This window comes from Lycium barbarum, chromosome 9, assembly GCF_019175385.1.
Source record: "Lycium barbarum isolate Lr01 chromosome 9, ASM1917538v2, whole genome shotgun sequence".
NCBI lineage: Eukaryota > Viridiplantae > Streptophyta > Magnoliopsida > Solanales > Solanaceae > Lycium > Lycium barbarum.
The window spans coordinates 125,582,623-125,609,527 of record NC_083345.1 but is presented as its reverse complement, the minus strand read 5'-3'; the positions used below and the strand labels follow the sequence as shown (position 1 = coordinate 125,609,527).

The window sequence follows — 26,905 nt, the reverse complement described above, 5'->3', positions numbered from 1 at the left end:
ACTCAAGAACAAACAAAAGTAGACTCAATTGAGAACAAAAAGTTTGTAACTATTAAACAAGCATTAAGAAGGTGCATGCTGATCGTTGGGAAATTGGCACTGTGTGCTAACTTATACACATACTTGGCATATATTAGCCAAGTTTTAAACAGGAAAATTTACACGGTATGACTAACATTACCATGTATTTAGCATTCGTAGTTACATTTTAGATTAATTACATTACATGGCTACCATTTGTATTTTGTAGCTATCATCCGTAGCCTATCAGTCTTGGACCAGACCTTGCGCCTCCCACACTTAAGAACGCTCTGCAGCTTCAACGACACCATCTCTTTTCTCCTTCTCGCAGTTGATTCCATGGTGATTAGATTCCTTGTTCGGTTTCGTTTTCAGATCTGACATTTTCCTTCCTCTCTTTACGAAAACTTAAAACAATGGGAAAATAGAAGCCTATAATTACAAGACATAGCTAACTTTGAATAGCTAATAACAATTCGCATCAAATCTGAGTGTATTTACAATTCTTCGTCCTCCACCATCTTCATTTCTCAGATATAAGTATTTCCTCCTAGCTCCAGCTTATTTACCGTTAATCCCGACGGCAGACTTCGCTGTTGACAGCGGTGGGAAAGAAATGGTTGATGGCCAGATGACCCAGACGACGGCGTCGTTGCCGAATCTGAGTGTATTTCTCGTATCTGAGTATTTATCATTATTGTTGCTTGATACGTATTTATTTTATACATAGAAAGAATGGTTTCTGGTTGGATCTTTACTGGATGATGGCGCTGTTGCCGGCGATGGAAAAATCTCCGACGGTGTATTTTATTTTTTGTATATCAAATCTGAGCGTATTATTTTTCCTGTATCTCAGATCTGAGTGTATTTCAGTGTATTCATTATTTTTTTAGTCTAAAATAGATTGTTTCTTTATATATTTTTCGCTTGTATTTCGAAAGAGATTTCTTTTTTGTATACAAATGAATACAATGAATTTTGAATACAGCTAAATATCCTTGTATTTTTTTTATTTTTTTTTTTTTGCATTTTTGTTGTTTGAATACAACTGAATTTAAATGCAATAAGTTGAATACAGTGTAAAAGTAGTTACGATTGAATACAACCGAATTGAATACATCCAAATTGAATACAACAAAATACAACTGAATTTAAACACATTACTATAGCTATGAAATGTAATTCGCAAAAGTATAGCTATGCCTAAAAAAAAAAAGGTCCCAAAATGTAGTCATTTGTGTAAGTTACTCTTTAAAAATCTGGCACGCAACTTCATGGATTTCCCATAGTGAGCCCATATAGGCTATGCATGATGTGCTTCCCGTTAATGTCTCGATTCTCATATGGGCTTGAAAATTGGGCTTTACATGGTCCACTTTTGCTGCACCCCAAGCCAACATTATTATTTATTATGTAAATAGAAGTGTTCGATATGAATAATGGGCAAAAAACATATATGTACGTACTAAGAGGTTATATTTATGAAATATGACAATATTTTTCCGTTTAAAAAATATATCAATAGATTTGTTACAAAATCTATACAAATCAGGTAAATTAAAAAGAATTAAATAAAACACACTAAATAAGGTAAGGAGATTGCTTTCATTATTTTATCCAATTTTCTCTCCAATCAAAATTAAAATATATTGTTACCTGATTTTCTCTATGCTCCCTTATTTCATCCACTTTTATCTCCCCATTCAAAATTAAGAGATATTGTTCTCTAATTTTCTTCAACTTTTATTCAAAGAGTCAATACTAATCGGTAGTTTTTATATACATCAGAAAACATATATGTATAACTGTATAAATTTGTTATAATTTTTGTATATGAAATATGTATTAAAATTATGTGTATTTTGATTATGATAAAGTGCATATAAATTGTATAAAATTTAATCAAAGTATGTATAAATTTTGAGAAAATATGTATAATAAATTTGTAATTGATACAAACCATATTCCATACAAAGTTCATACACTAGAAAATAAATTTGTGTATGCATATGTATAAATTCGTTATAATTTTTATGTATGAAATATGTATAAAAGTTGTATGTATATTTTGATTATTATAAAGTACATATAAATTGTATAAAATCTAATCAAAGTATGTATAGATTATGAGAAAGTATATATGTATAATGTATATTAAGTTTTTTGATTGATACAAAACACATTCCATACCCGTATAATTTTCAACATTTTTTTAGATTAATTTATATCGAATTTATTCGCATTCCATACACACTATGCCACATATATCTAAAAAATGATAGTATATAGCAGATTCCATACGCATTTCATACATATACTAGTTTTCAACATTTATAGAAATTTCAAACACACAATGATTGTACATATCTCAAAACAATACAATTTTTATATACAATTAATATACATGTTAGTAATAAAAAAAAATGTAATATTGGTTTGAAAATTTAAATTATGAGAGAAGATGAATTTTAGGTCTAGAAATGGTGTCTATCATAGAGGGGGGGAGAGAGAGAGAGAAGAATCTATATATATAAAAAGGGAGAAGAAATTGATTGGTAACTAAACTATAATTAAGTTCACATTTAAAATCAAATTATTTTCCTTAAAAAATGCCCAAAATCGTGGGTATCTCATTAAGTCCAAATCTGGTATTCTATTTGGTATACTTTGTCATTTTGTTGGTATGTTTTGTAAATAAGAAAAAAGATCTTTATGTTTTGTAATATAGAGTTTTAAGTAGTATTATTAAGTCATAACTCAATCAGCAGCCCATTTAACATTTAAACTCAATATAAACATATTTTGTTTTTATCAACCCATTATAACCACCTTCCACATGATTTTAACTTTTATTAGCCAGTCAAATAGTTAGGAGTAATTGTAGGATTTTAATTCTAATCACAATTTTTTTAGGGGTTAGGATACGTATAGAATCTAATTAGATCACTATCCCTTTAAACAGGGATACGTATATATCTCTTTACTATATCTCTCCATCTCACACAATTTTCTTATGTGGATATGATGTTGAATATTGTATACGTTGATATTTTAATTACTTTGTCTAGTTCTTATTTCCACAAAAATATGTATAATTATTGTATATATCAAGTATGTAACACATGTATAATTCGTGAAACTAATGTTTTTGGTTTCATGTATAATGTGTGTATAGATATATATAAGTCATGTATACATTTTCGTTCCATGTAAAATGTTTGTATAAATGTATATAATTCATGTATAAATTTTTATTTCACGTACAGTGTGTGTATAAATGTATATAACTCATATATAAATGTTACTGTTGTATATCCAATCAAAATTACATAATTATTATTAATTTGTAAGTATAAGTTACTTATATAGAAAATAAAATAATTTATAAAATCTAGGAAATTACGTATATATAACATAAAATAATATACATTTGTAATATTTATACATGAATTATATATAGTTATACATAAAATATACATGCAAAGGAAAATACCCGTAGCACAGACAAAAAATTATACACATGCAAACACATTTTATATGTGTGTGTGTGTGTGTTTATTTTTATTTTGGATAACCGGAAATGGAATAAAGAGAGGACATATAGTATTTTTTTATTTGAGTAATTGAAAAAATAAGAGAAAAAAAGAAAGAGATTTTTTTAATTAGAAAAGATAATGACATGACCTTTAAAAATGGAGGATTTTTTGCCTAGATTTATGCTAGGTTGATACGGTTAGATTTACTGTATGGCTAATTGTTGAAAACTATCTTCTCGGGCTAGATTAATTGTATAGATTATGGGCTTGGCTAATTATGTTTTCTACCCTTTTTCATGTGCAAGATATAGAACGGATATCAAAATTAGTTTGACAAAACAAGTAAGAAGATAGCAAAGTGATGGCGTCTTTACGCATTTGCTAGTCAGTTTGCTACTTTATGTGTAGCTTTTGAGATGCATACACAGAAAAGAAATTAGTTAGTGACTAGGAGGTGATGGATTCTGTAGCACTTAGTTTAAGAGGGAGATTAAGGTGTACAGAAAAAGTCTCGCATTGATAACTATAAAAAAAAACTACATATAAGATGTAGTGATACTTTTAACAACGTAAGACACTTCTGGAAAAAAATTGTGTGATTGATTCAAAATAAATAATATCATACTATGTTAAGAATATTTCTGAACTGTTTTAACTCAATAGATATGCCACGAGTAAATAATAAATTAATACAAAAGTAGAGTTAATCAACCACAACTAAGTTAAAGTTATAAACAATATGTCGGTATCATAATTTGAGTTAAACAAGTTAAATTGTGACCTAATATTTAATCTAAGTTAATTCCACTAATCTTTGAAAAACCAAAGTTATGGTCTGAGTAAACTTTGGGCTGACTGTTTCCACATGACATTGACACGTCTAAGTGCACACCTCACATAGTTGAAGCTTAAAACTTGGCAACTAAGTAAAACAAAAGAGAAAAAAATAAAATCAAAGCACATTATCTCACCCGTTTGTTTCTTTTTTAATTTTGAATTCCAACCTAATACATTAGATTAATACGATCTTCTAGATGCATGTTATATGACACGAATAGTATTGGTTGTTTGTCCAAACTTCTGAAAAGCTGAAGTGTTTATTTATTTATTTTTGAAAAAATATTTATTTTAAAAAGTTGAATCGTTTCGCTAAGTTATTTAAGAAAATAAATGTTTTTGAATAGTATTAAATTTTGTATTTTCATAAGCATAATTTTTTTTTTTTTGAAAAGCAATTTGGATCCTTGATCAAGCACAAATTGATACACTATATTATTAAAGTATTTTTATAATTAATTAATCAAACACAAACAGTTACTCTTTAATAATAATACTTTTGTGATAAATAATTCTAACAAAATATTTTTCTAAATAAATAGATTTTGAAAATTTGACTAAGCAATATATCATGTTGTGATTATCTCTCCTAATTATCTCCTAAGTGTCAGCCAACCCAATAATAGTCATTTAGTTCAACTTTCAACACTTGACTCAAAGCTAAAATATATTCTTGAGTAACCTCAACAAATCTATAGAAGAGAGTACAACTCTATTCTTCACATCAATCGTTTTGATCACATTTTTAAAAAGTAATTTCAAAAACAACTTGATGGTAATAATTGAACTACTTACACTAATTAATAGATGTATGATGTCTAACCTTTTTATTTTTTCTCAAATTCTTTTTGTTTTTTTTCTGTCTTTAGGATGGGAAAAACAAAACTCAGCTTCAGTGTGTCCTTTTCTCTAAACCGCGTTTCTTTAATCACCACTATTTTATTAGCTCACCTAAATTAGCCCCATGCCAAAGTGAAACTACTACTCATTCCATTATCTCCACTTTAACAGTTTAACTTTCATCAAAATTTCTTCCGTTTTCCTTTCTTATAGTATACTTTTCCTCATATTGCCAATAAAAAAATATACTTTTCCTCATATTGCCAATAAAAAAATATACTTTTCCTCACTTCCCTTTGACAATCCAACACGTTATTGTGACGTTCATGACGAAAAGCGGGCAGAGAAAAATGATTAAAAAAGGAGTGACAAATTTTTAGGTCGATAAGTTTTAAAAAAAGAGGTGGACATAATTTCTTGAAGAATCTCACGTCAGAATGAGAGAAAGAAATAAAAAGTTTCATAAAACACAAATTCACATGATATGCGCGTTTTTTAAACTTTATGATCGCGTAGCATGAAAAACAAATTTGTCAGATCTGTTGGGCCAAGACGTAAAATACATGCTATGTGTTTGAGTTGTGACAATCATATGCGCAACCATATGTTTCAAAAGGTTTATCTCATGGGATGTTTAGGCCGTTTAAAAATTATATCATTAAAAGTAAAATTAAAATTTTAACGTTAAATTATTTTTAAGTATATAACAGAAATTTTTTAAAGATAAACTAAGAAGGTTAATATGTCACATAAAAATAATTTACGTAAAAACACATTTATGCATTTATACTGGTTTAACATGATTAATAATTAAATAGAAAGTATATTAATAATTTATGATGTAATTAAATATTACAAAAACAGTAAAATTTAGGGGAGGAGCTAGAAAGTACATACAAAACCGGCTGAGTGAGTAATTTAAATTTAAATTATATATTTGTATTAAAAAAAAATTCAAACTCCAATTACTAATATTTAATAATACTATCACAGAAATTAGCATTCATAGACTTGAGTTGTGGTTGTGCTATGCATAAAGAGTTAAAGACACATCTCATGCTTTATTGGATAGGCTAAAAACAACCATCAAAGTATGTGGTGCAGGTTGTTCCTTCCTTAATCAGAGGTCTCGGTTCGAGCCCTAGTTATGAAAAAATTTCAGTTTTTGTGCGGAGTGCCCTTCAAATGCACTGGTCTTTAATTTTTGCCCTTCGTCTAAAATTCTTAGGTTCCGAATTCGAACCCTCGCTCAGTCAAATTTTTTAAAAGAATTCACCAAGTAGAACTTGGATTCGCAAGACAGAATTTCGCAGGCAAATAAAACTCTGCCTTTTTTGCCAAAAACTCTACCTACAAACCTAATTTTGCTATAAAACACTACCTTGCGATTTTTTGTTTCGACCGAGCCGGGGTTCGAACTCCAAACCTCATAATATTGGGCGAAGGAAAAAAAATTAAAAACCACCAATTTGAGGGGCAAAAATTAAAGATCACCCCAAAATGAGGGCATTTCTGCGAATTGTCTAAAAATCCTTGGTAGGGAGTGCTTTTCTCAGAAATGGGTCTTACGCAACATGAATTTAGATGGTAATTTAGATATAATCGGGCTCCAATGCCGATACTGAACATAGGATGTCAAAGAAAAAAAAAAAAACACGACCAAGTTTAATTTGCCCCTAATTCCTCTCATTTCTAGGAAACTTCCTTTACCGCGTTTACTCACTTCTTTATAAACCCACCCCACTTTGCTCTTTCTTTATCTACTCTCATATCATTCACTTTGTAAAATAATTACTCACTCCATTAGACCAAAAGATTAAGTTTTTGTAGAAACTTTTTTTCTTGTTGAGCCTTATTCATCTATAAATTTCACTCTTTTAGTCCAAAAATTGAATCTTTATACAAAATTTCTCTTCTTTGAGGCTTGTTCATCTTTACATTTCACTCTTTTAGTCCAAAAATTGAATCTTTATACAAAAAATAGCATCTGGGGTTTAGAGTTGTGCAGAAAATTTCTCTTCAATTTCATTCTTTTAGTCCAAACTTGAATCTTTATAGAAAAAATTCTCTTCAATTTCACTCTTTTGGTTCAAGATTAAATTTTTATACAAAAATATCATTTGGGGTGTAGCAAAAAAGTGGAAAAAAAAATGGAGAACAATCAATCTTTTTACCAATTTAGTGATAACCTTCGTTTACAAACAAACAATTTAGCAAATTTATCTTCAAATGATTCAATTTGGAGCAACAATTATATATCAAAAAAGCCTGAAGAAAGAAGAAATTTTGATATAAGAGTAGGTGGTGAAATTAATTCTGTAAATCCAATAAAAAATTACAATCTTTTTAGTAATGATGGTTTCAAGATTGCTGACGTGGCAGTGAATGGAGGTGGAGGTGGTGGTGGGGTTAGTTTAAATGGTGGATTTAATAAAGGTGTTTATACAAACCCTTTGAATTTTAACAATATTATGGTGAATTCATCAAAAGGGTTTAATATCAAGAAAAATGATGATTATGGATTTGTGAATAAATTTGGGAAGAAAAATAATAACAAGATTAATAGAGAGAGTAATAAGGATTTGGGTGGTAATAATAGTACTGAGAATAATAAGAAGTACAAGACTTTGCCAGCATCAGAATCATTACCAAGAAATGAAACAGTTGGTGGATATATTTTTGTTTGCAACAATGATACTATGCATGAGAATCTCAAAAGGGAGCTCTTTGGTGAGTTTTCTCATTCTTTTTTCTTTTTTTTTTCTTTTTGTTGCTTTTATTTCTGAATTATTCTTTATTGTTACACTTTTATTTTATTTTATATATTTAGTATGAAGGGGAACCTATCACGGTTCGAGTCGTGAAAACAGGCTCCTGCATTTCTTAAGGCTACGTACAACAGCCACAAAACCCTTTTAGTGAGGCATAGTTGTTGTTGACAAGAAGTTAGTGTCTTTGATGTTATAGTTTGCATTTCAATCATGCTGTTTTTAGTTGGTAATCAAACTTAGTTGCTTTTGATTTCCAGAGAAATAGAATGATATAGCAAAAATGGTGTGTAATAGTTACCCTTAAGTTTAGAGAAGTGTTCAATAGGTGCAAGCTATGATGCTTGGACTCTCCATCTGCCGACATTTTTGAAGAGTCCGAGCAACATAGGCTACAAGGTTTAGTTAAGGTATCAAAATGATAACTAGAACCAACTTTAAGGGGCCGTCTATGTATTTGGCCTTCGTTTTAATATGACAATACTGGTTTAGTGGTTGCTGGTGGTTGATGAACGTCAAATTTTGGATCCTCAGTTGATTGTTTCATATAAGAGAAATCCGCACTGCCTGTATTCGCCATTAACTCAGTAATTTGAGTTTTGCAAAATATAGCTGGTCTCAAATAAAGCCAGCATATAAATAGTTTAACTAAGATAAATTCTCCGAATACAACAAATGGTGTCGATACATAGGATTATATAGGTAACACCAACTAGTTTGAGATTAAGGTGTAATTGATCGATTTGTGGTATTTGCATAGCTCGACCTTTCTGGTTATTCTTCAGAAAAAGTAGAATCGGCATTTTTTCTAATATCTGCTCCTATTATATTTCAGGCTTGCCCCCTCGTTACCGTGATTCAGTTCGCCAAATAACCCCTGGCTTGCCTCTTTTTCTCTACAACTACTCGACCCATCAGCTTCACGGAATTTTTGAGGTTTGTCTCTCTATTTTTCCATTACATGGTCGTAAATCTGTCATTTTTTGTTGCTTATGATCTATTCCCCTTTTATTTTGCATGGCTGTTTAATTAATACATGAATCGGTTTTATAGGCTGCGAGTTTCGGTGGGTCCAACATTGATCCTACAGCCTGGGAGGACAAGAAGAACAATGGTGAATCGCGCTTCCCTGCTCAGGTAAGAAAAGTTAAAGAATGCTGCTAGTTTTTGTGCAAAATTTCATTCGGATATTTGACTGCTAATCATAAGGATTAATAATATCCTGTCACCAGAATAATAAGGGGCAGCCCGGTGCATGAATCATCTTGCGTTCACACAGGGCTTGTGCAAGGCCTATACCTAAAGGGGCTGATTCCACTCCCCGAACCTATGACCTATAAGTTACACGAAGACAAAGTTTACCGCTGCTGCAAGGCTCCCCTTCTAATAATATCCCTTCGCCTAGCATATTTATTTTATTTACCAGATTACATATGTACATATTATCTGATTTAACTGCAAAATGAATTGATATGTGGATTGAGACTTAATACGGTCTATTCGTGTATAGGTGCGCGTTGTGACAAGGAAAATTTGTGAACCACTTGAAGAGGACTCATTCAGGCCAATTCTTCACCATTATGACGGTCCCAAATTTCGCCTTGAATTAAGCATTCCAGAGGTAATTATATTGTGTCTTCTCGAAAAGAAAAAAAATAGACAGTTCAAGCAACATAGGTTGTAATGGTCTCCATTTATATTATGAGATATTTGTTTTAACATGAAAAATGTTGTTTTTGGTTTTGCAGGCTCTCTCTCTCCTGGACATCTTTGCAGACAAAAATATACTGAATAGTTTGTTGAATTGAAGGGTCTACAGTACATAGGCAATATATGTGATATACGGGGTCTACAGTACATAGGCAATATATGTGATATACAGACGATATATAGCTCTTTTTTATTTGCAGTCTGATGTTTACAAACTATTTTGTAATCCAGCAGGTTTTGTTGTGCATATAATAAAATTAGAACAAGTTCAATTTTGTTTAAGTTTGTGCTCTGGATGTGATTTCTCTCTTCTTATCTCTTTTTTTGTTTTTTTTTTTTTTTGTTTTGAGATGCAGCACTTATTATTAGCACATTGGTCCTAAGCCAAGCATGATGTGTAGTTAAGCATACGATATAGATCGGAATTTTGTAGACAAAAATTTAGTATTTTAGTGAAGAAGGGTAGAGGGCGTCTCATTATCTACGAGTTTTGCACACGTGTCATTGGCCATTGAAATTTCTCGGTTATAAAAAAAATTAATTTTTTTCCCAATACCGGCAACGAGTGAGATGACAACTACTTTTTTTCTAAGTAACGTATATGTTCGCGTGCGTATGTGTACGCTACACATACACAACACATACATAAGTAGGGGTGGGCATGGTATGGAAGATACCGATTATCATACCGAAATCGAAATTTTTTATATCGCATTTTTGGTATTATGGTATTTGGTACAGTATTTGGTATGCATTTTTAAAAAATTTGGTATTTGGTACGGTATTCGATATTAATATCGAAATACCGAATATCATACCAAAGTATATAATTACATATACAATTCATATATCTTAGTATTATAATACTAACAAATATATAAACTAGTATTATTAGAAAACTAATTGTTTAAATGTTGAAACTTTGACTACTCTATCTTGATTTAAATTTCTTTTTTGTGTAATCTTTTGAATATTTTTACATGTGTAAGGTATTTAGTACATAATAATTGAGACGTTTGTAAGTAATGAAAGTCATAATTCTCCACAATATGAGTATATGTAAGTTGAAGGCGGACAAACTATGGTATCGATTTACCGTACCGTAAAATATCGAAACTGAACTTTAAAATGCCGAACCATACCGAATTAATTTGGTACGCGTAATGATATAATACTTTTAGAAACCGAAAACCAAAATTACCGTACCGAAGTTTCAAATACCGTATCACGCTCACCCCTATAGGCTATAGCTAACTAGCGCGCATAAGTTTGTATATTGGATGCTTGCTGTAGGGACAGGTCCGGAACTACAATATTAAGCACGGGTTCGTGAGATCTGAAACTTTCTCGAGTTTCTAGATTCTAGAATGAGCAATATTTTAGAAGTGAATTTGAATGTATAAAATAATTGAACAAAGTTGACGAAGAGACAATTAAATCAGAGTTATATCTAAGAAAGTAGTTGGAAAGTCGCAAGTAGAATTGTTGAACTGTTCTCTTACAAAGTTGGAACAAGTTTGTTGATGAGTTGTAGTCGGGCATATATCACTTTTGATTTAATCAACTCATTGTCTTTGGTAGTATGTATGCTTATCTTCTGGTATCATGTCATTATATGAAAATCTCCTTTTTCCTTACTTGTATTTAAAATAAATAAAGTACTCTGTATTTATATATACCAAAATTAATAAGAAAGCCATTATGAACCAAGATTCAAAGGGATTAGTCTTTAGGTGAGACCCGACATTTAGCCTAAAGTTTGACCTTCTCCGATCCCGGAAGGAAGCTTTACTTTCCTTACTTCCAACAGTAAATAGCCTAAAAAAAATTTACAAACTAGTTAAAGGACAAAGTTTCATATTCTTCTTTTGTTCGGGACCACTATTTTCTCAGAAATAACCTGCTATGAGTTAAAAAAAAAAACATAACCATAAGCAAGAGTGTATTTCACAGATGAATCAATAGAACCCATTTTTTCCTTGGAACTTTTATATGAGATTGTTTTTTCTTCTAATCCACTATGAAGGTTAGGTGTTTGGATTGACTTTCTAGAAGTAGCTTCTGAGTTATAAGCTAAAAGTCATAATTCGGGAATACTCAACTTTTGGCTTTTGACCTATTTTTATACCTTTTTTGTTTAAAATTAAGTGCTTAAAAATATTTTTTATCTTTTCCAGACACCACAAAAAGTAGAAAAGAGATTAAAAGCTAATAAACACTTAAAATAAGTCAATTCAAGCACTAGCTAAATTTACTCTTAGTTAAGGTTAAGGAAAAAGTTAATTTCGAATCAAGAGTAATAAATTTCATGTCAAAACAACTTATGACATCATCATAACGATTGAAATTACGTTCATAGTCTGATAAGTTTTTTAAGTAGGTGGAAGTTGAACTACTTAAAAAAAAATATATAAAAGGAAACTCGAGTGGTGGATTGATTACTAAATGGATATATATAAGTGCGAGTTTTGACATCAATCATAGAAAACTTGGTTTTCTTATTGCGCGTATATATGTCGTTGTTCTCCTTTCCTTGTTTCTAACGATTTGCGTATAATATTATGAAAAATGATGGTTGGGAGGTCACCTAATCTTAATTAAAGTAGGAACTTTGACTCTTGACAAATCAATAATGTTGACTTTGTGTCTCAAAACTTTCTTTTGCTTTTGTCTTAGGAAATAGACTTGGTCGAACCTCGTTAAATTTTGTATTATTTTTCCTCTATTTACTTTATGTGCGATTATGTGCTTGTTAACCATCAATATTCCGCAACGAGTAGAAATTCTATTTACTTATTTTGAAAAGTGTTTTTTAAAAAATACTTTTAGATAGTAAAAGTTTGTGCATGACTAATCAATTTGAAAAATACTGTAGCTAGTATTAGAACAACATTTCGTGCTAGGCCAAGATTCCAAAAGTGCTTTTGGAAAAAATCTACTATTTTCAAATTCTAAAAAGAATAGTTTTTGCTACTACTCAAAAATACTTTTCTAAAAGTTTTAGTTCTTCAAACACCGAAAATGAAATAAGCACTTTTAGCTTCACAAAAGCTTAGCTAAACATCTCCTAGACGTTGCTAGAATTTGTATAATAAAGCGTGCCCAACAGCCATCCAGGGTCCATAGCTCAGTGGTAGAGCATTTGACTGCAGATCAAGAGGTCACCGGTTCGAACCCGGTTGGGCCCTATGTTTTATTTTTTTACCTTCTTTCAGTAATTTCTTACTTCTTTTTTTATTACTTTTCATGTCATTTGAGCAAATTACCACTGCATATTGTTTGTTTTTAAAATATGTATATAGTTTCAGCTGATAACTGCATATGTTAGTAGAGTTGGAGATAGGATTTTGAATTTATGTATTTGGAATTCTAGAAAAAACAACTTACTGATTTATAAATGAATTATTTATACATATTAAGTGAATTTTCAACCATTAACACAAGATGTAGGCAAAACATAGATTCTGCCGGAACTGTAAGCTGAACTATAGCTCCACCCAATATGTTAGTTTGTGAACTGCTACTACATTATTGCAGTTATAAATAGTGGCGAAGTCAGCATTAGAACTAAGAGAGTTCAAAATATAAAGAAGTAGATAAACAAAGTAGCAAAGGCGGTTCAATATATACTATGTGTACATAAAAAAATATTTTTCACCTTATATATACAGTGTTATTTCTCGCCAAAGGAGGTTCGGATGAACCCCCTTGGCCCTTACTGGCTCCGCCCCTGGTTATAAATGGAGGAGGCAATTGTAGTTTACTGTTAAGACGCTTTTCAGTTACTGCAACTTTACATTGTTACCCTCAAAATTTGAGTACTAACTCGTTCAACAGTTGAAGAATGTATGCTCCTCGTTTGTAAGTGTCCAAATATTTTTTGCAAGGCCATCAATATCTACAGCATTTTTTCTACAGGAGGAAATTATAAATATAGAAAAATTAAAAGCACAAAATGTAGAAATTGGGCTGGCTAGTGGGCCAATGTTACAGGTACTTCTCAGGGCAGTACTGGCTATCATTAGTGTAGTAAGTGGCCCAGTTACAACCTCAAGTTTTGGACTGTCTGCTTCTTTGTTATTGGGATCTTTACATTTTTAGCCTCCCCGCTAAAAGAAATTTCATCCGCCTAAGCTGTAGTCAGAGGTGTCAAATAGCCGGATTGAGCTGAATTTGAGCGGGTCCAAATGAATTGAGTTGATAAATGGGCGGGTTATTGACCCGTCCAAAAATTACTTTGGCTGAAATGGTTTGAACTGGAATGTGCTAAAATGCGGGTCATAATCCAACCCACCGAATTATTATTAAGTTTTAAATGTTTTGTATGTTCTTTTATAGTTTTAGAACCTTATAAAAGTATTAGTTTTCTTTACCATGACTTTATAGAACATATCAAATAAGAAAAATATTTTCTTGAAAATATTTTGACAAGATTTTTCATGAGTCAATTTGGGTTACATATCAGCCTATTTTTTTATGGGCTGAACTAATAAATGAACAGATTATGCTTTATGGGCTAATTTTGTCACTTCTAACTGTAGTAATTGATTGTAACCATCGCCGGTGTAAAGTCAGTGTATAATATGTGTGACTATACACACTAATTAATTATACAGTGATCACATTAGCTAAATCTTGGTAAAAAATAAAGATTAGAGTTAGTGGACTTTGTTGGGATTCTGAGTAGTGTAAAAATCCCTTGTTATTTTGCCCAGTAGTTTGAGAAAAAATACAGAGAAAGCAAATTCGTCTTCTATTTACTCTCTTCTTTGTTTGAAATCATTTGGTACAAGAAATTACTGGCCCGACTAACTTGAATTCGTGTCAAGTAAGCTCACTAAGGAAGTAACGCTTCATGCAGAAAATTCTCCATATCCTAAAAGATACGCATAAATCCTAAATTTTAACAAGAAAATAAAAAATGCTCATTTCCTGTTTCTCTCTTTAATTTTGAGTTTGGTTACTTCATGATGATTTTTTTCAATAGGAACACTATTCTCTTCAAATTCGAGTTTGGTTACTTCATCATGATTTTTTTCAATAGGAACACTATTCTCTTCACATTCAATGTAAAAAAGAATAGTACTACTAGTGTCTTATATACAATCACGAGAGAGGTGAAGTCATATTGATAAAGATAATTTTTACATTGAGTTTTCACATCACTACTGTAAAGATTTTTTGACATTATCGTATTATTTCTCTTTAAAAAATTAATTTTCTAATTTTCACATTATTGGTGCATATAACTTAAACTCTTTTACAATATAAACGTATTTTGACTAGTTATAACAGATTATTTACTGTACTTTTAAGATACAAAAGTAAAACTACTTCAAACAATTATCAATTATTATATGTTACCTTAACTCGAAGGTTTATTAGAATTATATATTATCATAGCATAACAATTAAACTCTACTGAGGAATATATAAAAGAAAAATACACCAACATATCAATTGGAGTGATTCACGGTTACATAATTTTATCAGCCGTTTATGAGTTTGTTTTTTACTTCAAATAAAATCTTTGAGACACAACAACTTTTTGACTTTGTTCTTCATATTATCTTCTTATACAAACTTTTTGACTTTGTTCTTCATATAATCTTCCTATACACTTCACCTGGACCTAAATGCCACATTTTTTACAGTCACATGCCATGTTACAACCACAATCTACTCATTTCACGTCTATTTACCTCTATCAGTATAGTATTATCATAGACGAATCAAAATTTGAAGTTTATAAATTTTGAATTTATTATTGAAGTCACAGCTCGTTTTGTTTATACCAAAATAACAAATTCAACGTAAAATAAAATAATTTCATATTTTATTCCAAACTTATTACTTCATCGTTTATCCAACCTGGAGTGTTCTTTCAATTGTTACTTGTTAGTCTATCATATTCTGTGGCCTAGAATCAGTTGTACTTCATCCATTATTAATACATGATTATTCCAACGGTCTATTCACTTAAGTTTTGCATTCAAATTTTCAAAAAATTCAACTTGCAGACATTTCTGCCTCCGCAGTACACCTTCCTTTTTGTAGTATAATAATTATTGTATTCGATATTTACATTAATTCGAATTCACGCCCGTAAAACCCATATAAGGGAGAAACGTTCCCCACCAATGATTTTTCCAATTTCACAACAGAAATTATTTCACTTCACAGCTTGAACCTTAGACTATATATATATATATATAAAATAATTTCTCCAATCTAACACTCGAACTAGAGATTTCTGATTTATTTAAGAAGAAAGCGCTCGCTAATAGGAATTTCTCTATTTCTAGAATTCATAGTCGAGACCTCGTATTAGGTGAAAAATCATATTCATCCCACCATGTCCTTTAGCGGTAAAAATTATACTACTAGTAATTAATTTGTATATAGTACAGTACACCTACTCCCATCCCCTTGTCTGCTTACTCATCTAAATCCGTGACTCCCTTGAATTTAGCTAAAAGATTCTTCTGTCACTATTATTTGTCCTACTATATATGCACCCACACTCACAAAATTAAACTACAAAAAAATTAAACCCCACAAATTAATTTCACTTTCATTCATCAAACAATATTTTTTTACATCAATGGGGAACTGCAATTGTTCTATGAAAGCAGTAACAGATTCAAGAAAATCAGATCTAAATTTTGCTCGTGTTATGACAGATTCAGGTGAAATATTAAACCTTAAAGGTCCCAAATTAGTTCGACAAGTCCTAAATGAATTCCCAGGTTACAATATTTTCAGTTCAAATCGTTTGTCTTCACCATTACATGATCAAGAATTGCTTCTTGATGGACAATTTTACTATCTTCTCCCTGTAATTGAAAAAGAAAAAGAGCCCATTTTAGAAGAAGAAAAAATAGAGCCAATTCGAGTTTCTTCAAGCTTGACGGAAGGGTCAGCTATGGAAGTTTTGCCGGCTCAACGAGAAGGTTCGGTTTTGTTTCATTTTATCTGACACTCTTTTCTTTACATATTTATGTAAATGGCTATGTTGCTTGGATTTTCTAAAAATATTGTTATATTTTTGTCAGGTCTTCCATAAATGCACTATTTTTGGAGGATCTGACATGTATCCGTCAACATTTTTGAAAAATCCCGAGCAACATAGATAACTGCAAACTTCTTAACTAAGTTTCAAATTTGCCCTTATATATACAGAAATATCATGACACGTTGAGGTTCGTTTGATTCATTTTATCCGATTTTCTTTACGTCTTTCTATATAACTGGAAACTTTTTAATTTTAAACTTCTTATTTTGACCTTAAGGACAAACTATTATAGTCATAGAAGGGGGTTCAATTGAATTTCCTTTGTTGGAAAATCATATTGCGCAAATAAGGCAACAACAATTTTTCCGTATATATGTTAACTTATGAATACCCTTTTATAGCTTGTTTGGCCAAGCTTATTTTTTTTCCTAAAATTACTTATTTTTAAAAAAGTGAGGTGTTTGGTCAAGCTTTTGGGAGAAAATAAGTGCTTTTAGGGAGTAGCAGAAACAGTTTTTCAGAAGCTAAAAAAAATAATTTTTGCCCAAAAGCATTTTTTTGAAAAGTACTTTTGAGAAAATACACATAGAAACACTATTTAAAAGCTTGGCCAAACACTAATTGCTGCTCAAAAGTACTTTTTAAATTAATTGGCCAAACACAAACTATTTTTAGCCAAAAGTACTTTTTAAATTAATTGGTCAAACACAAACTGTTTTAAAAGTACTTTTCAAATAAGCTGTTTTTAGAAGCTTGGTCAAACAGGCTATTAGTAGCTAAGTAGTCATAAGTTTGAACCTTTTGAATTCCCCTGTTAAAATTTCTGAATCCGCAACTGGTTATAGAAATATCATGACATGTTCGGCCTTTCTTTCTTTTTTAAATTTCGGATCCAATCAAACAACAACATATAAATGACCGCAAATGCTTCATATATTTAAAAGACTGATTTCTTTCCGTTTTAATCTAAATTTGAATTTATATATAAATTTTAAGTTTTGAATTTGAACAAGCACTAAATAATACGAGTAAGATGATTGTTAAGAATAGCCTAAGTTCAACTCTATAGATTCATGACTTCTTTGAGAAGTTGTAAAGTCAATTTCCAGTATAATATAATATTAATGGCAAAGTCTGAATTTCACGGATTCAAAATATAAAGAAGTAAACACACGAAGAAGTCAAGGAATTCAACATCTACTATACATAAATATTTTTTAAAAAAATGACCTTCTATATACAGTACGAAAAACCTCTTGCACGCTCCTAGCTTCGCCCTTGATTTGATTGTATATAAAGTGGCTTTATGTATTTTTCGCAAATAATATGCTGGCAATATCTCTTACTTGTATATTTTCTAACAGGTGTTTGGAGAGTGAAGCTAATTATCAATCCCCAACAACTCGAGGAAATCTTTTCAGAGGAAGGGAATACAGAGGCCTTAATTGAGCAAATGAGAATAGCTGCAAATACAAGTTCAACTACAAAGCACAAAAGGAGTACCTCTTGTGGAGTAAATTGGAAATCTACTCTTCCTAGTGTATTTAAACTGCCCAATGACAAGCAAAATAAAATACTTGCATTGGACCAGTCTTCCACCAACAGCCCTAGATGATGGTGTGGACCACACGAGGCTCGAATCTGAATTAGCAATAAATGAATTTCGAGTACTGAGATGAAGGAAAGTGGAGTAGGAAAAAAATGGAAGTGTCGTCATAGAAGGTAGATTAGATTCAACTATGTATAAGATTATAATTAAGATATTTGCTAAAGTATTTAGTACCATAGAGACCCTTTAATTAGTAGAACTACTTATAGTTAATATTTGATCTCATTAATCATTTGGCACAACAATATTGCGGACATGATTTTCACCAAGGGAGTTCAGAATTTGCTATATATAATTTCCGCCCGGAAGCCCGACAGAAAAATGATCAGCCTGCTCTAATGAGGGAAAAATTGTAGTCTTAGATTTTCACTATGTTGTTAACATAATCTCTTAAGGTAGTTGTAGGGTTTAAGTGGCATTTTATTATGCCTCTTTGTATGAATCATGATAAAGATTATATTGCTATTGGCAAATGAATTGTGTTTAGCTTGATCTCCTAGTTTTTCCTTCCATTTCTCTTCCTTGTTTAATCTCCATACAAAAAGTATATATATCCCACAAATCTTTTCTTAATCATTTGGTATTCGAAATTTACTAACTCGACCAATTCAGATTCACCTCGCATAGGATCCATTTAAAGAGGACGCATTCCCAATTACTAGAAATTTCTCCATTTCTAGGACTCGGGATCAACATCAAGACTAATTAATATTAATCAATAACACGTTCAAAGCAAAACATTCTTCCATCCAGTATAATTAGATTTACAACACAGATCATAACAGTAATATGAACTAATATATATTTCCCTTGTGAGATACATCCAGAAGATTAAATATTGATACATAAAATGCTCATGATCTATATGTTCTTGTTCGATATTCGTATAAGGGAAAGAATATTTAAGGTAGCAAAATAACTGGAGGAATATATTCCATGCATGATTTGAAGTTTTATGCGAAGATGATACTTAAAACTTAATGCTAGTACGGACACTCCTTACTTCAAAGGTATTAAATGAACGATGTACAAATATATATGCCTAGACTTAGAGTTAAAATTTAATGGAGTTAATGGTAAAAAAAACACCTGAACTATCACTTTTCTACGAGTTTCACACCCCAATTATGAGTTGTTCCCTTATCCTACCCGAACTATCACCATATGTGTATTAAAACACACTTTGAACCTGATTAGGCCAACTATTAGTTGTTCCTTTTCCTACATGAATTATCACCATCTACTCAATAACGTGTGTTTTAATACATAGATGGTGATAGTTCAGGTAGGAAAATGGAGCAACTGATAGTTGGGTTGTGAAACTCGCGGAGAAGTAATAATTCAAGTGTGTTTTTATCATTATCTCAAATTTAATGGGTTTAACGACTTAATCTTTAGGTTCCACCCATCAACATGGGCGGGAGTTATAACATTAGGTACAGATTCAGACAAATTCAGTAACTTTTTGCTTAGACCCTATATTTGTATTAGAAGATCCCTTATATATATATATATATATATATATATATATATATATATATATATATATATATATAATTGCGAGCTCAGTAACTAAACGAGCTATGAGTTTGGTGGCAAGTTCAGACGCATAAATTTCAAATTCTGTTTCCACTTCTGACCATCGAGACGGAGCTAGAGTTTAGGTTACGGATTCGACTGAACCAAGTAGTTTTGGTCTAAACCCTGTATTGTCTTAAGAAATTCATTGAATATCTATAAATTATTTATTTAAAACCCAGTAAGTTGAAAGACTAGAATCCCGAACCCGTAAGCTTCAAATATTGGCTTCGCCCTAATCTCACCATATACCCACTTTTGAAATTTTGAGTTTAAATTCTGATATTTTTTGAAAATTTTAATAATTTTCACATATATAACTTTAGGTTCACTTGAAGCCACTCATTATACGCCACATCTACTACTACCTAGTTATGGTTGTCATTATACTTTTGCAATTTTGCTTTCTGTCATTTTACTTCCTGTTCCCTAGTCTCCAATATCTTCCTTTTGGCAGCATAAATTCTAATTCTTAATAATAAACAAATAACTCCAGGTGCAGAACCCAAAAAGGAATGTTTAAAAAAAAAAAAAAAAAAAAACAACAACAACATAGACGAACTGAATTTTCCCTTATTTGAAAGAATGAGAAAACAAGCTGTATAATTTGCCCATCTTGTAAAAGTGAAAGAACGAATATTTTCTACTTTTATTTAGAACTGACCTTTGTGGAGCAAACAAGAGGTTTCTCATGAGAGAAAACTGTAAGCTAGTGAAAGAAACCGTTCGTATCTAGCAATGGCTTATGCAGAATTTTTTGTAAGCGATGTCAACATTTGAGGAAGTTAGGGAAAAAAAAAAAGGTTAATTTAATGACAAGCAGTGTCATTTATTTTTACATATATACCCAATATTTTTATTTTGCTTATTATCTAGATATACACATATTTAGTAAAAACAATTCGATGAAGTAATGTCACGTGACACCATTTAGGATAAGGTGCATCTGTCCGTGATATCTAGAGTCAGTGGACTCAAAATTAGTATGATCTTATTATGTGTATTCCTTTTGAATTTTCTTTTTGCATTATCCATACATAGTTTAAACCGAAAGGCGAAAGCAACGGGTTCATTTAAATCTACAGACTGCGTCCTAAATCCTCCTATGCTAGTGAATTAGTCAGCTAATAAGGCTTCTCGATCTGCCTCCGAAAGTAAAGTGAATTTTTAGCCTTACCACCCCACCCTAGTTGGCGGAGCTTCTTGATTACTCGAGCTAAAAACTGAATTTTTACCGAATCACATGTAATTTTACCGAATTTTACATTTGGAATATATGAAATACGTATGAACGGAAGACGGAAACGCCCCGAAATCAAATGAGTTAATGTTCCTTGATGCCATTCTCATGAAATTAAAGCAACTTGCATCCAACAAGTTTGGTGAATGTGGTGAACATTTCTGTTCCAGGCAACTAAAAGCAATAGCATCTGGTTCCACAAGAAACAACACAAAAAAAAAAAAAAAAAAAATCTAAATGAAAACTTAAAGAATGTACCTTTTGGAATCCCTAAAAGAGGAATTTGAATAAGATAGATATGATTCCTTTGCCCTTAATCAAACATCTCAGGTTTGAGTTTTGAAATGAAAAAAGATTTGGTAGTGAGTTTGTCCCCCTTTAACGAGCCTTACTAGTGAAAATTCGGATTAGTTAGGGGCCCAAAATGGATACTAGACACCGAGTGAAAATCAAAACAAGAAATGTAGACATTGCTCTTATATATCTATAGGGCTTGTGTATTTTACCAAGTGAGCCAAGAACGTGAAATTGGAAGTAGTGAAATTTGAACCCAAGACTCTTTCTAACTGCTTAAATTCTTAAATAAGATAATCACACACTTCAATATGATATTAGAGTAGACATAGTCTTGGATTCAAATTTCACTGCCGCAAAATTCCACATTCTTGGCTCTCTAAGAAAAGATAAAAGATCAACCTCACACGTGTAGGCCATGTTGAAAATATAATTAAATTTATAAATATAGTCTCTCTAACAACTTAAATTTTTAGATAAGATAGATGACCGCAGGTCAAATAACATTCTCTTTGCTTTAGAATATAACAAGTTTCACCTATATATAATAAATGTGAGAGCACAACACAAAAATACTATAAAATGGGCTGTGCTCTAATGAAACAAGAAAGAATATATGAAGATCAAGCTTCTCTTCATACTTTACTGGCAGCTCAGACACACTGTAATTTTCTCCCTTTTTTTATTTTTCTTTTAACACTAACTCTATTTTTGTGATTGAAAAAAAAAATAATTTCATGATTTGCAGTTTCTTTGGAAGATGTCAAGTCTTTAACTGAACTCTTCAGAAAATTAAGCTGTTCTATTTGCAATGATCGCTTTATTAGCAGAGTAAGTTCCATCACCATTTCTTTCTTGATCTCCTACAATTTTTCCTTATTACAATTCATGTCTTACATTGTAACATTTGGTGTATACCCAAATTAAAAGTCTAACTCCCAATTTAAACAAAACTTTTTAACATTATTTTTGTTACAGGAAGAATTCCAGCTTGGATTATTCAGAGATAACAGAAAGAAATCTCTGTTTTCAGACAGGGTGAGCTAACTTCTGCTTAGCTCTATACTTTAGTGGGGCACATATTACGATGGCGAATTCAGGATCTAGAGTTAGTAGATCTCTTAAAAAGGTGATCTTGTTCTATTTTTTTTTATTCTTTATGTATATATATTTGAACCAAAAGTAATTAAGAGGTCCAGTTGAATTTGTAGAACCTGTCTTAGAATGCGCCTCCGTGTTGCAACGACAATCATTCTTCCCGTACATACGGACATTTTCTTGAGCCTTCTTCATCACATTATACTTTAGCGGGCACATATTATAGTACGCTAGAGGCCAATTCAGGATCTAGAGTCAGTAGGTCCCGGTAGAACATTATCTTATTATATATATATATATATATATATATATTATGCATACATTATTCGAACAAAAATTAGTGAGTTCAGTTGAATATGGAGAACTTCCATTAGATCCGCCTATGTGTGCTGCAACGGCAGACATTCTTCTGTATGTACACTTTCTTAAACCTTCTAGCGTTATACTTTAGTGGGCACATATTATGATACAACATAGGCGAATCCAGGATTTAGAGTAAGTGATTTTCGAATTAACGTGATCTTATTATATTTTTGTTTATGTAATAATTCCAACCAAAAGTAAAGAGTCAGGTTGAATCTATAGAACCTGTCTTAGATCCGCTTTTCCGCTGCAACGACAGTCATATGTACTTTTTCTTAAGCAGACTGCCTAGCTCTATATTTTAGCAGGCACGTATTGCGGTATAATATAAGCGAATTTAGGATCTAGAGTCAATTGCTTCAGATTAATGAATGAGTTTGTATTATATAGCATGTTTTAGTTTTTATTGTTTTGCATATATATATATACACACACATAACTCAAACAAAAAGCAATGAGTTCAATTAAATCTATAAAACCTGCCTTAGATCCGCCTTTGTATGTTTTCTTAAGCCTTGTTGGTTTACCAGTAGTGTGTGTTATACATATAGATGTTCAATTTGTTTGACTCCAACAATGATGGGCTAATAGACTTTGGAGAATTTATCCGTACACTAAGCATCTTCCATCCTGATGCTTCTCAAGCAGAAAAAATTGCTGGTAAGGAAAATATTTTCCGAAAACCGTTATATTCTGATATTTGGCTGTAACAATGTATTTTACGGTAACAATGTTTCCCACCAAAAAGGGAAAAATGACTTCCCTTATTATCAATCTTTAATAAGTACTTAAAAGTTTCATCGTCAAACACTATCCAATTTGCTAGTATTATTATCAATCTATAGCCAATGGTTTTTTCAGGAAATATTTTCCTTTCTCCAACCAAAACCATTAAACCGAAAAATAAGTCATTTTTTCGAATCTTTTTAAAAATAACTCTTGTCGTACGAAGCACACTATATTTACAAGTGTTGCATTGAGATTGTGATTTTTCATGATGCAGCTGCATTTAAACTATATGACATATGGCAAACTGGTTTTATTGGACGTGAAGAGGTAAATAAATATGCAGTTATAATAGAAGCTAGATAAGTCTTAATTTGATTCACTAAGATAATATTCTGTTTTTTTCCTTGAATTTATTCTGTATTAAGGTAAAGGAGCTGATTTTTGGGCTATTATATGAGTCAGAATTGATACTCACTGATGATATAGTTGAAGCTATTATCGACAAGGTACGTTTTTATTACGAATTTAAGTTATATACACCGACAATATAAGATTTTTCTACATTATCACGTCAATCTAATCGGTGATAGCAAGTTACTTTTCTATTGTTTAGGTTACCGAGTAAGTTTTGCTATAAAGAGTAACCTATTATCGTAAGTGAACTTAACCTTGTGATGTAAAAAATCTATACATTGGCAGTGCTTAAAACTTAAATTATTTAATTACATGCAACTTACTGGAAAAAAAAATTGGTATATTATTTTACATTTAAAGTTAACTAACTCATATTTTGTTCTAATTTATCTCTGGTTCATGAAGACAATTGAAGAGGCAGATTCTAAAGGGGATGGAAAGATAGATATAGAAGAGTGGAATAATTTTGTAGCTCAAAATCCATCTTTATTGAAGAACATGACAATTCCATATCTGAAGTAATTCTCTAATCTCCTCTATCACTTGGGGTTTATAATATTAAAGTCACAAAGTATTTTTTTTGTCATAGATATTAAAGTAAGAACATTAGTGACTATAACAATAAAGTTACAAAACTATTTTTTCTTCATGTCAAAGTAACATAACTAATATACGTTCGAATTACTCAGAATATCAATGACCAGAAAGTCAAATTCTCCGACTCGAGGTAATGACACATTACCTGCGACACCATTGTTTTGCCACTGATCAATAAATTCCACGTCGTAGTCCTAATGTCCACCTTTCAGTTACTTTTCAGCCTTTGCAATTAAAAAATAGTCACTATCGTGAAGTTTCAAATTGTCCTAGAGTTTCACCTATGAAATTTGGAACTTTATGACGTGGTTATTTTTCAAAAAATATGGCCGAAAAGTGGCCAGTCAACGCTAGTTTTACTTGCTTTATCAGATTTCAGGTCATTATAATGAATTGACAAGACGAGTTTTGTTATTTTGCAGGGATATCACAGCCGCATTTCCTAGTTTTGTGCTGAATACAGAAAAGAATGATGAGATTTACAAGGATTTCTGAGTTATTTATAAGTACAATGCAGTTGCTTTGCCAAGTTGTAAATAAACCAATTGAGCACTGAATTAAGAAACAATAAGAAATATACCTTTGTTTATCCATAAGGAATTGCATGACATATGAGGGATTCTCCTGTGTACAAGATCGTCGTAAATAAGACACACAATTACAAGATTTAAGAGAAGTGACACGGAGTATTTTACCCCCACAGTAAGACTTCCTAATACGAATCGGATTTTGGGGTTTCAAAGCAGGTATCGGACACTGAATAAAGAACAAAGAAGATAATACAAATAATAATTGTGTTTGCTAATAATACAAACATGAAATGAATGAAGTTGTGATAGAAGATTTAATACTTGGCAGTTAACAAAACAACTTATTTTAAGATCAAAAGAAGATAAAGGGATCAATGCAAAAATAAGGAAAAAGGATAAGGAGTAGTTTACATATAGTGATACTTTCTGATACAAATCTGAATTAGTCGTGTTTCAAAGAAGGTTATCGGACTCTGAAACAGAAAACAAAGAAGATAATACAAATAATAATGGTGTTTGCTAATGACTACAAAAATGAAAATGAATGAAGTTGTGATAGAAGATTTAAAACTTGGCACTTGAAGAAACAACTTATTTTAAGATCAAAAAAAGATTAAGTGTCAACGAAAAAATAAGGAAAAGGAAGATTGGATAAGGAGTAGTTTACACATAATGAGACTTCCTGATACGAATCTGAATTAGTCGTATTTCAAAGAGGTATCAGACTCCGAAATAGAAAACAAAGAAGATAATACACATAATAATGGTGTTTGCTAATGACTACAAAAATGAAATGAATGAAGTTGTGATAGAAGATTTAAAACTTGGCAATTGACAAAACAACTCATTTTAAGATCAAAAGAAGATAAAGAGCCCGTTTGAATTGGCTTATAAGTTACTTATAAGTTATTTTCAGTTTTTTTGAGTGTTTGGCTGGCCAGTTTAAAGTCATTTTGTGCTTAAAATAAGTCCAAAAAAATAATTGGACTCATTTGACTTAGTTTATCTAAAGCAACTTATAAGCCAAAAAAATAAGTTAGGCTACCCCAATTTTTTTTTTTTTGCTTATAAGCTGCTTTTTTTTAGCACATCCAAACAGGCTCAAAGTATCAACGAAAAAATCAGGAAAATGAAGATTGGATAAGGAGTAGTTTACACATAGTGAGACTTCCTGATACGAATCTGAATTAATCATATGTCAAAGCAATTAGACTTCGAAATAGAAAACAACGAAGATAATACAAATATTAATGGTATTTGCTAATGACTACAAAAATGAAATGAATGAAGTTGTGATAGAAGATTTAAAACTTGGCAATTGACAAAACAACTCATTTTAAGATCAAAAGAAGATAAAGAGCCCGTTTGAATTGGCTTATAAGTTGCTTATAAGCTGTTTTCAGCTTTTTTGAGTGTTTGACTGGCCAGCTTAAAGTCATTTTGTGCTTAAAATAAGTCTAAAAAAATAATTGGACCCATTTGGCTTAGTTTATCTAAAGCAACTTATAAGCCAAAAAAAAAAATTAGGCTACCCCAACTTTTTTTTTTTTTGGCTTATAAGCTGCTTTTATTGAGCCCATCCAAACAGGCTCAAAGTATCAACGAAAAAAATCAGGAAAATGAAGATTGGATAAGGAGTAGTTTACACATAGTGAGACTTCCTGATACGAATCTGAATTAGTCGTATTTCAAAGCAGTTATCAGACTTCGAAATAGAAAACAACGA

The 26,905-nt window shown here is 31.2% G+C and overlaps 3 protein-coding genes and 1 non-coding gene across 9 annotated transcripts; all 4 read left to right on the top strand.

Moving 5' to 3' along the window:
* Positions 1-6,984: 6,984 nt before the first annotated feature.
* LOC132609938 (B2 protein-like) lies at positions 6,985-9,994 on the top strand. 4 transcript variants are annotated; one of them, XM_060324154.1, is made up of 6 exons: positions 6,985-7,964; positions 8,838-8,938; positions 9,056-9,139; positions 9,513-9,623; positions 9,751-9,828; positions 9,865-9,994. In XM_060324154.1, exons 1-5 carry the CDS (start codon positions 7,385-7,387, stop codon positions 9,808-9,810), a joined length of 936 nt encoding a protein of 311 aa, XP_060180137.1. In that variant the 5' UTR covers positions 6,985-7,384; the 3' UTR covers positions 9,811-9,828; positions 9,865-9,994. The 4 variants fall into 4 exon arrangements, with proteins under 4 accessions (XP_060180137.1, XP_060180135.1, XP_060180134.1 ...); XM_060324152.1 differs by having other exon boundaries at positions 9,736-9,828; XM_060324151.1 differs by having other exon boundaries at positions 9,736-9,994.
* A 2,834-nt stretch (positions 9,995-12,828) lies between these two features.
* TRNAC-GCA (transfer RNA cysteine (anticodon GCA)) lies at positions 12,829-12,900 on the top strand. Its single transcript has one exon. It is a non-coding gene; the product is annotated as a tRNA-Cys (tRNA).
* A 3,291-nt stretch (positions 12,901-16,191) lies between these two features.
* LOC132609935 (uncharacterized) lies at positions 16,192-18,828 on the top strand. Its single transcript, XM_060324149.1, has 2 exons — positions 16,192-16,665; positions 18,092-18,828. The coding sequence occupies exons 1-2, from the start codon at positions 16,317-16,319 to the stop codon at positions 18,340-18,342; spliced, it is 600 nt and encodes a 199-aa protein (XP_060180132.1). The 5' UTR covers positions 16,192-16,316; the 3' UTR covers positions 18,343-18,828.
* A 3,187-nt stretch (positions 18,829-22,015) lies between these two features.
* LOC132609936 (calcineurin B-like protein 7) lies at positions 22,016-25,300 on the top strand. 3 transcript variants are annotated; one of them, XM_060324150.1, is made up of 8 exons: positions 22,022-22,112; positions 22,197-22,279; positions 22,427-22,486; positions 23,461-23,569; positions 23,913-23,965; positions 24,064-24,144; positions 24,458-24,570; positions 25,072-25,300. In XM_060324150.1, exons 1-8 carry the CDS (start codon positions 22,031-22,033, stop codon positions 25,142-25,144), a joined length of 654 nt encoding a protein of 217 aa, XP_060180133.1. In that variant the 5' UTR covers positions 22,022-22,030; the 3' UTR covers positions 25,145-25,300. The 3 variants fall into 3 exon arrangements, 1 of the variants encoding a protein (XP_060180133.1); XR_009570966.1 differs by having other exon boundaries at positions 22,016-22,112; positions 22,427-23,965; positions 24,064-24,291; positions 25,072-25,092; XR_009570965.1 differs by lacking the exon at positions 24,458-24,570 and having other exon boundaries at positions 22,016-22,112; positions 22,427-23,965.
* The last annotated feature ends 1,605 nt before the right edge of the window (positions 25,301-26,905 follow it).

Excerpts from the sequence above, each read along its gene's own strand:
- LOC132609938 (XM_060324152.1), top strand. The coding sequence starts at position 7,385 with ATGGAGAACAATCAATCTTTTTACCAATTTAGTGATAACCTTCGTTTA. Across the intron at positions 7,965-8,837 it reads TCTCAAAAGGGAGCTCTTTG|GCTTGCCCCCTCGTTACCGT; the intron begins GTGAGTTTTCTC and ends ATTATATTTCAG. Across the intron at positions 8,939-9,055 it reads AGCTTCACGGAATTTTTGAG|GCTGCGAGTTTCGGTGGGTC; the intron begins GTTTGTCTCTCT and ends TCGGTTTTATAG.
- LOC132609935 (XM_060324149.1), top strand. The coding sequence starts at position 16,317 with ATGGGGAACTGCAATTGTTCTATGAAAGCAGTAACAGATTCAAGAAAA. Across the intron at positions 16,666-18,091 it reads TTTGCCGGCTCAACGAGAAG|GTGTTTGGAGAGTGAAGCTA; the intron begins GTTCGGTTTTGT and ends ATTTTCTAACAG.
- LOC132609936 (XM_060324150.1), top strand. The coding sequence starts at position 22,031 with ATGGGCTGTGCTCTAATGAAACAAGAAAGAATATATGAAGATCAAGCT. Across the intron at positions 22,280-22,426 it reads ATGATCGCTTTATTAGCAGA|GAAGAATTCCAGCTTGGATT; the intron begins GTAAGTTCCATC and ends TTTTTGTTACAG. Across the intron at positions 23,966-24,063 it reads GTTTTATTGGACGTGAAGAG|GTAAAGGAGCTGATTTTTGG; the intron begins GTAAATAAATAT and ends TTCTGTATTAAG.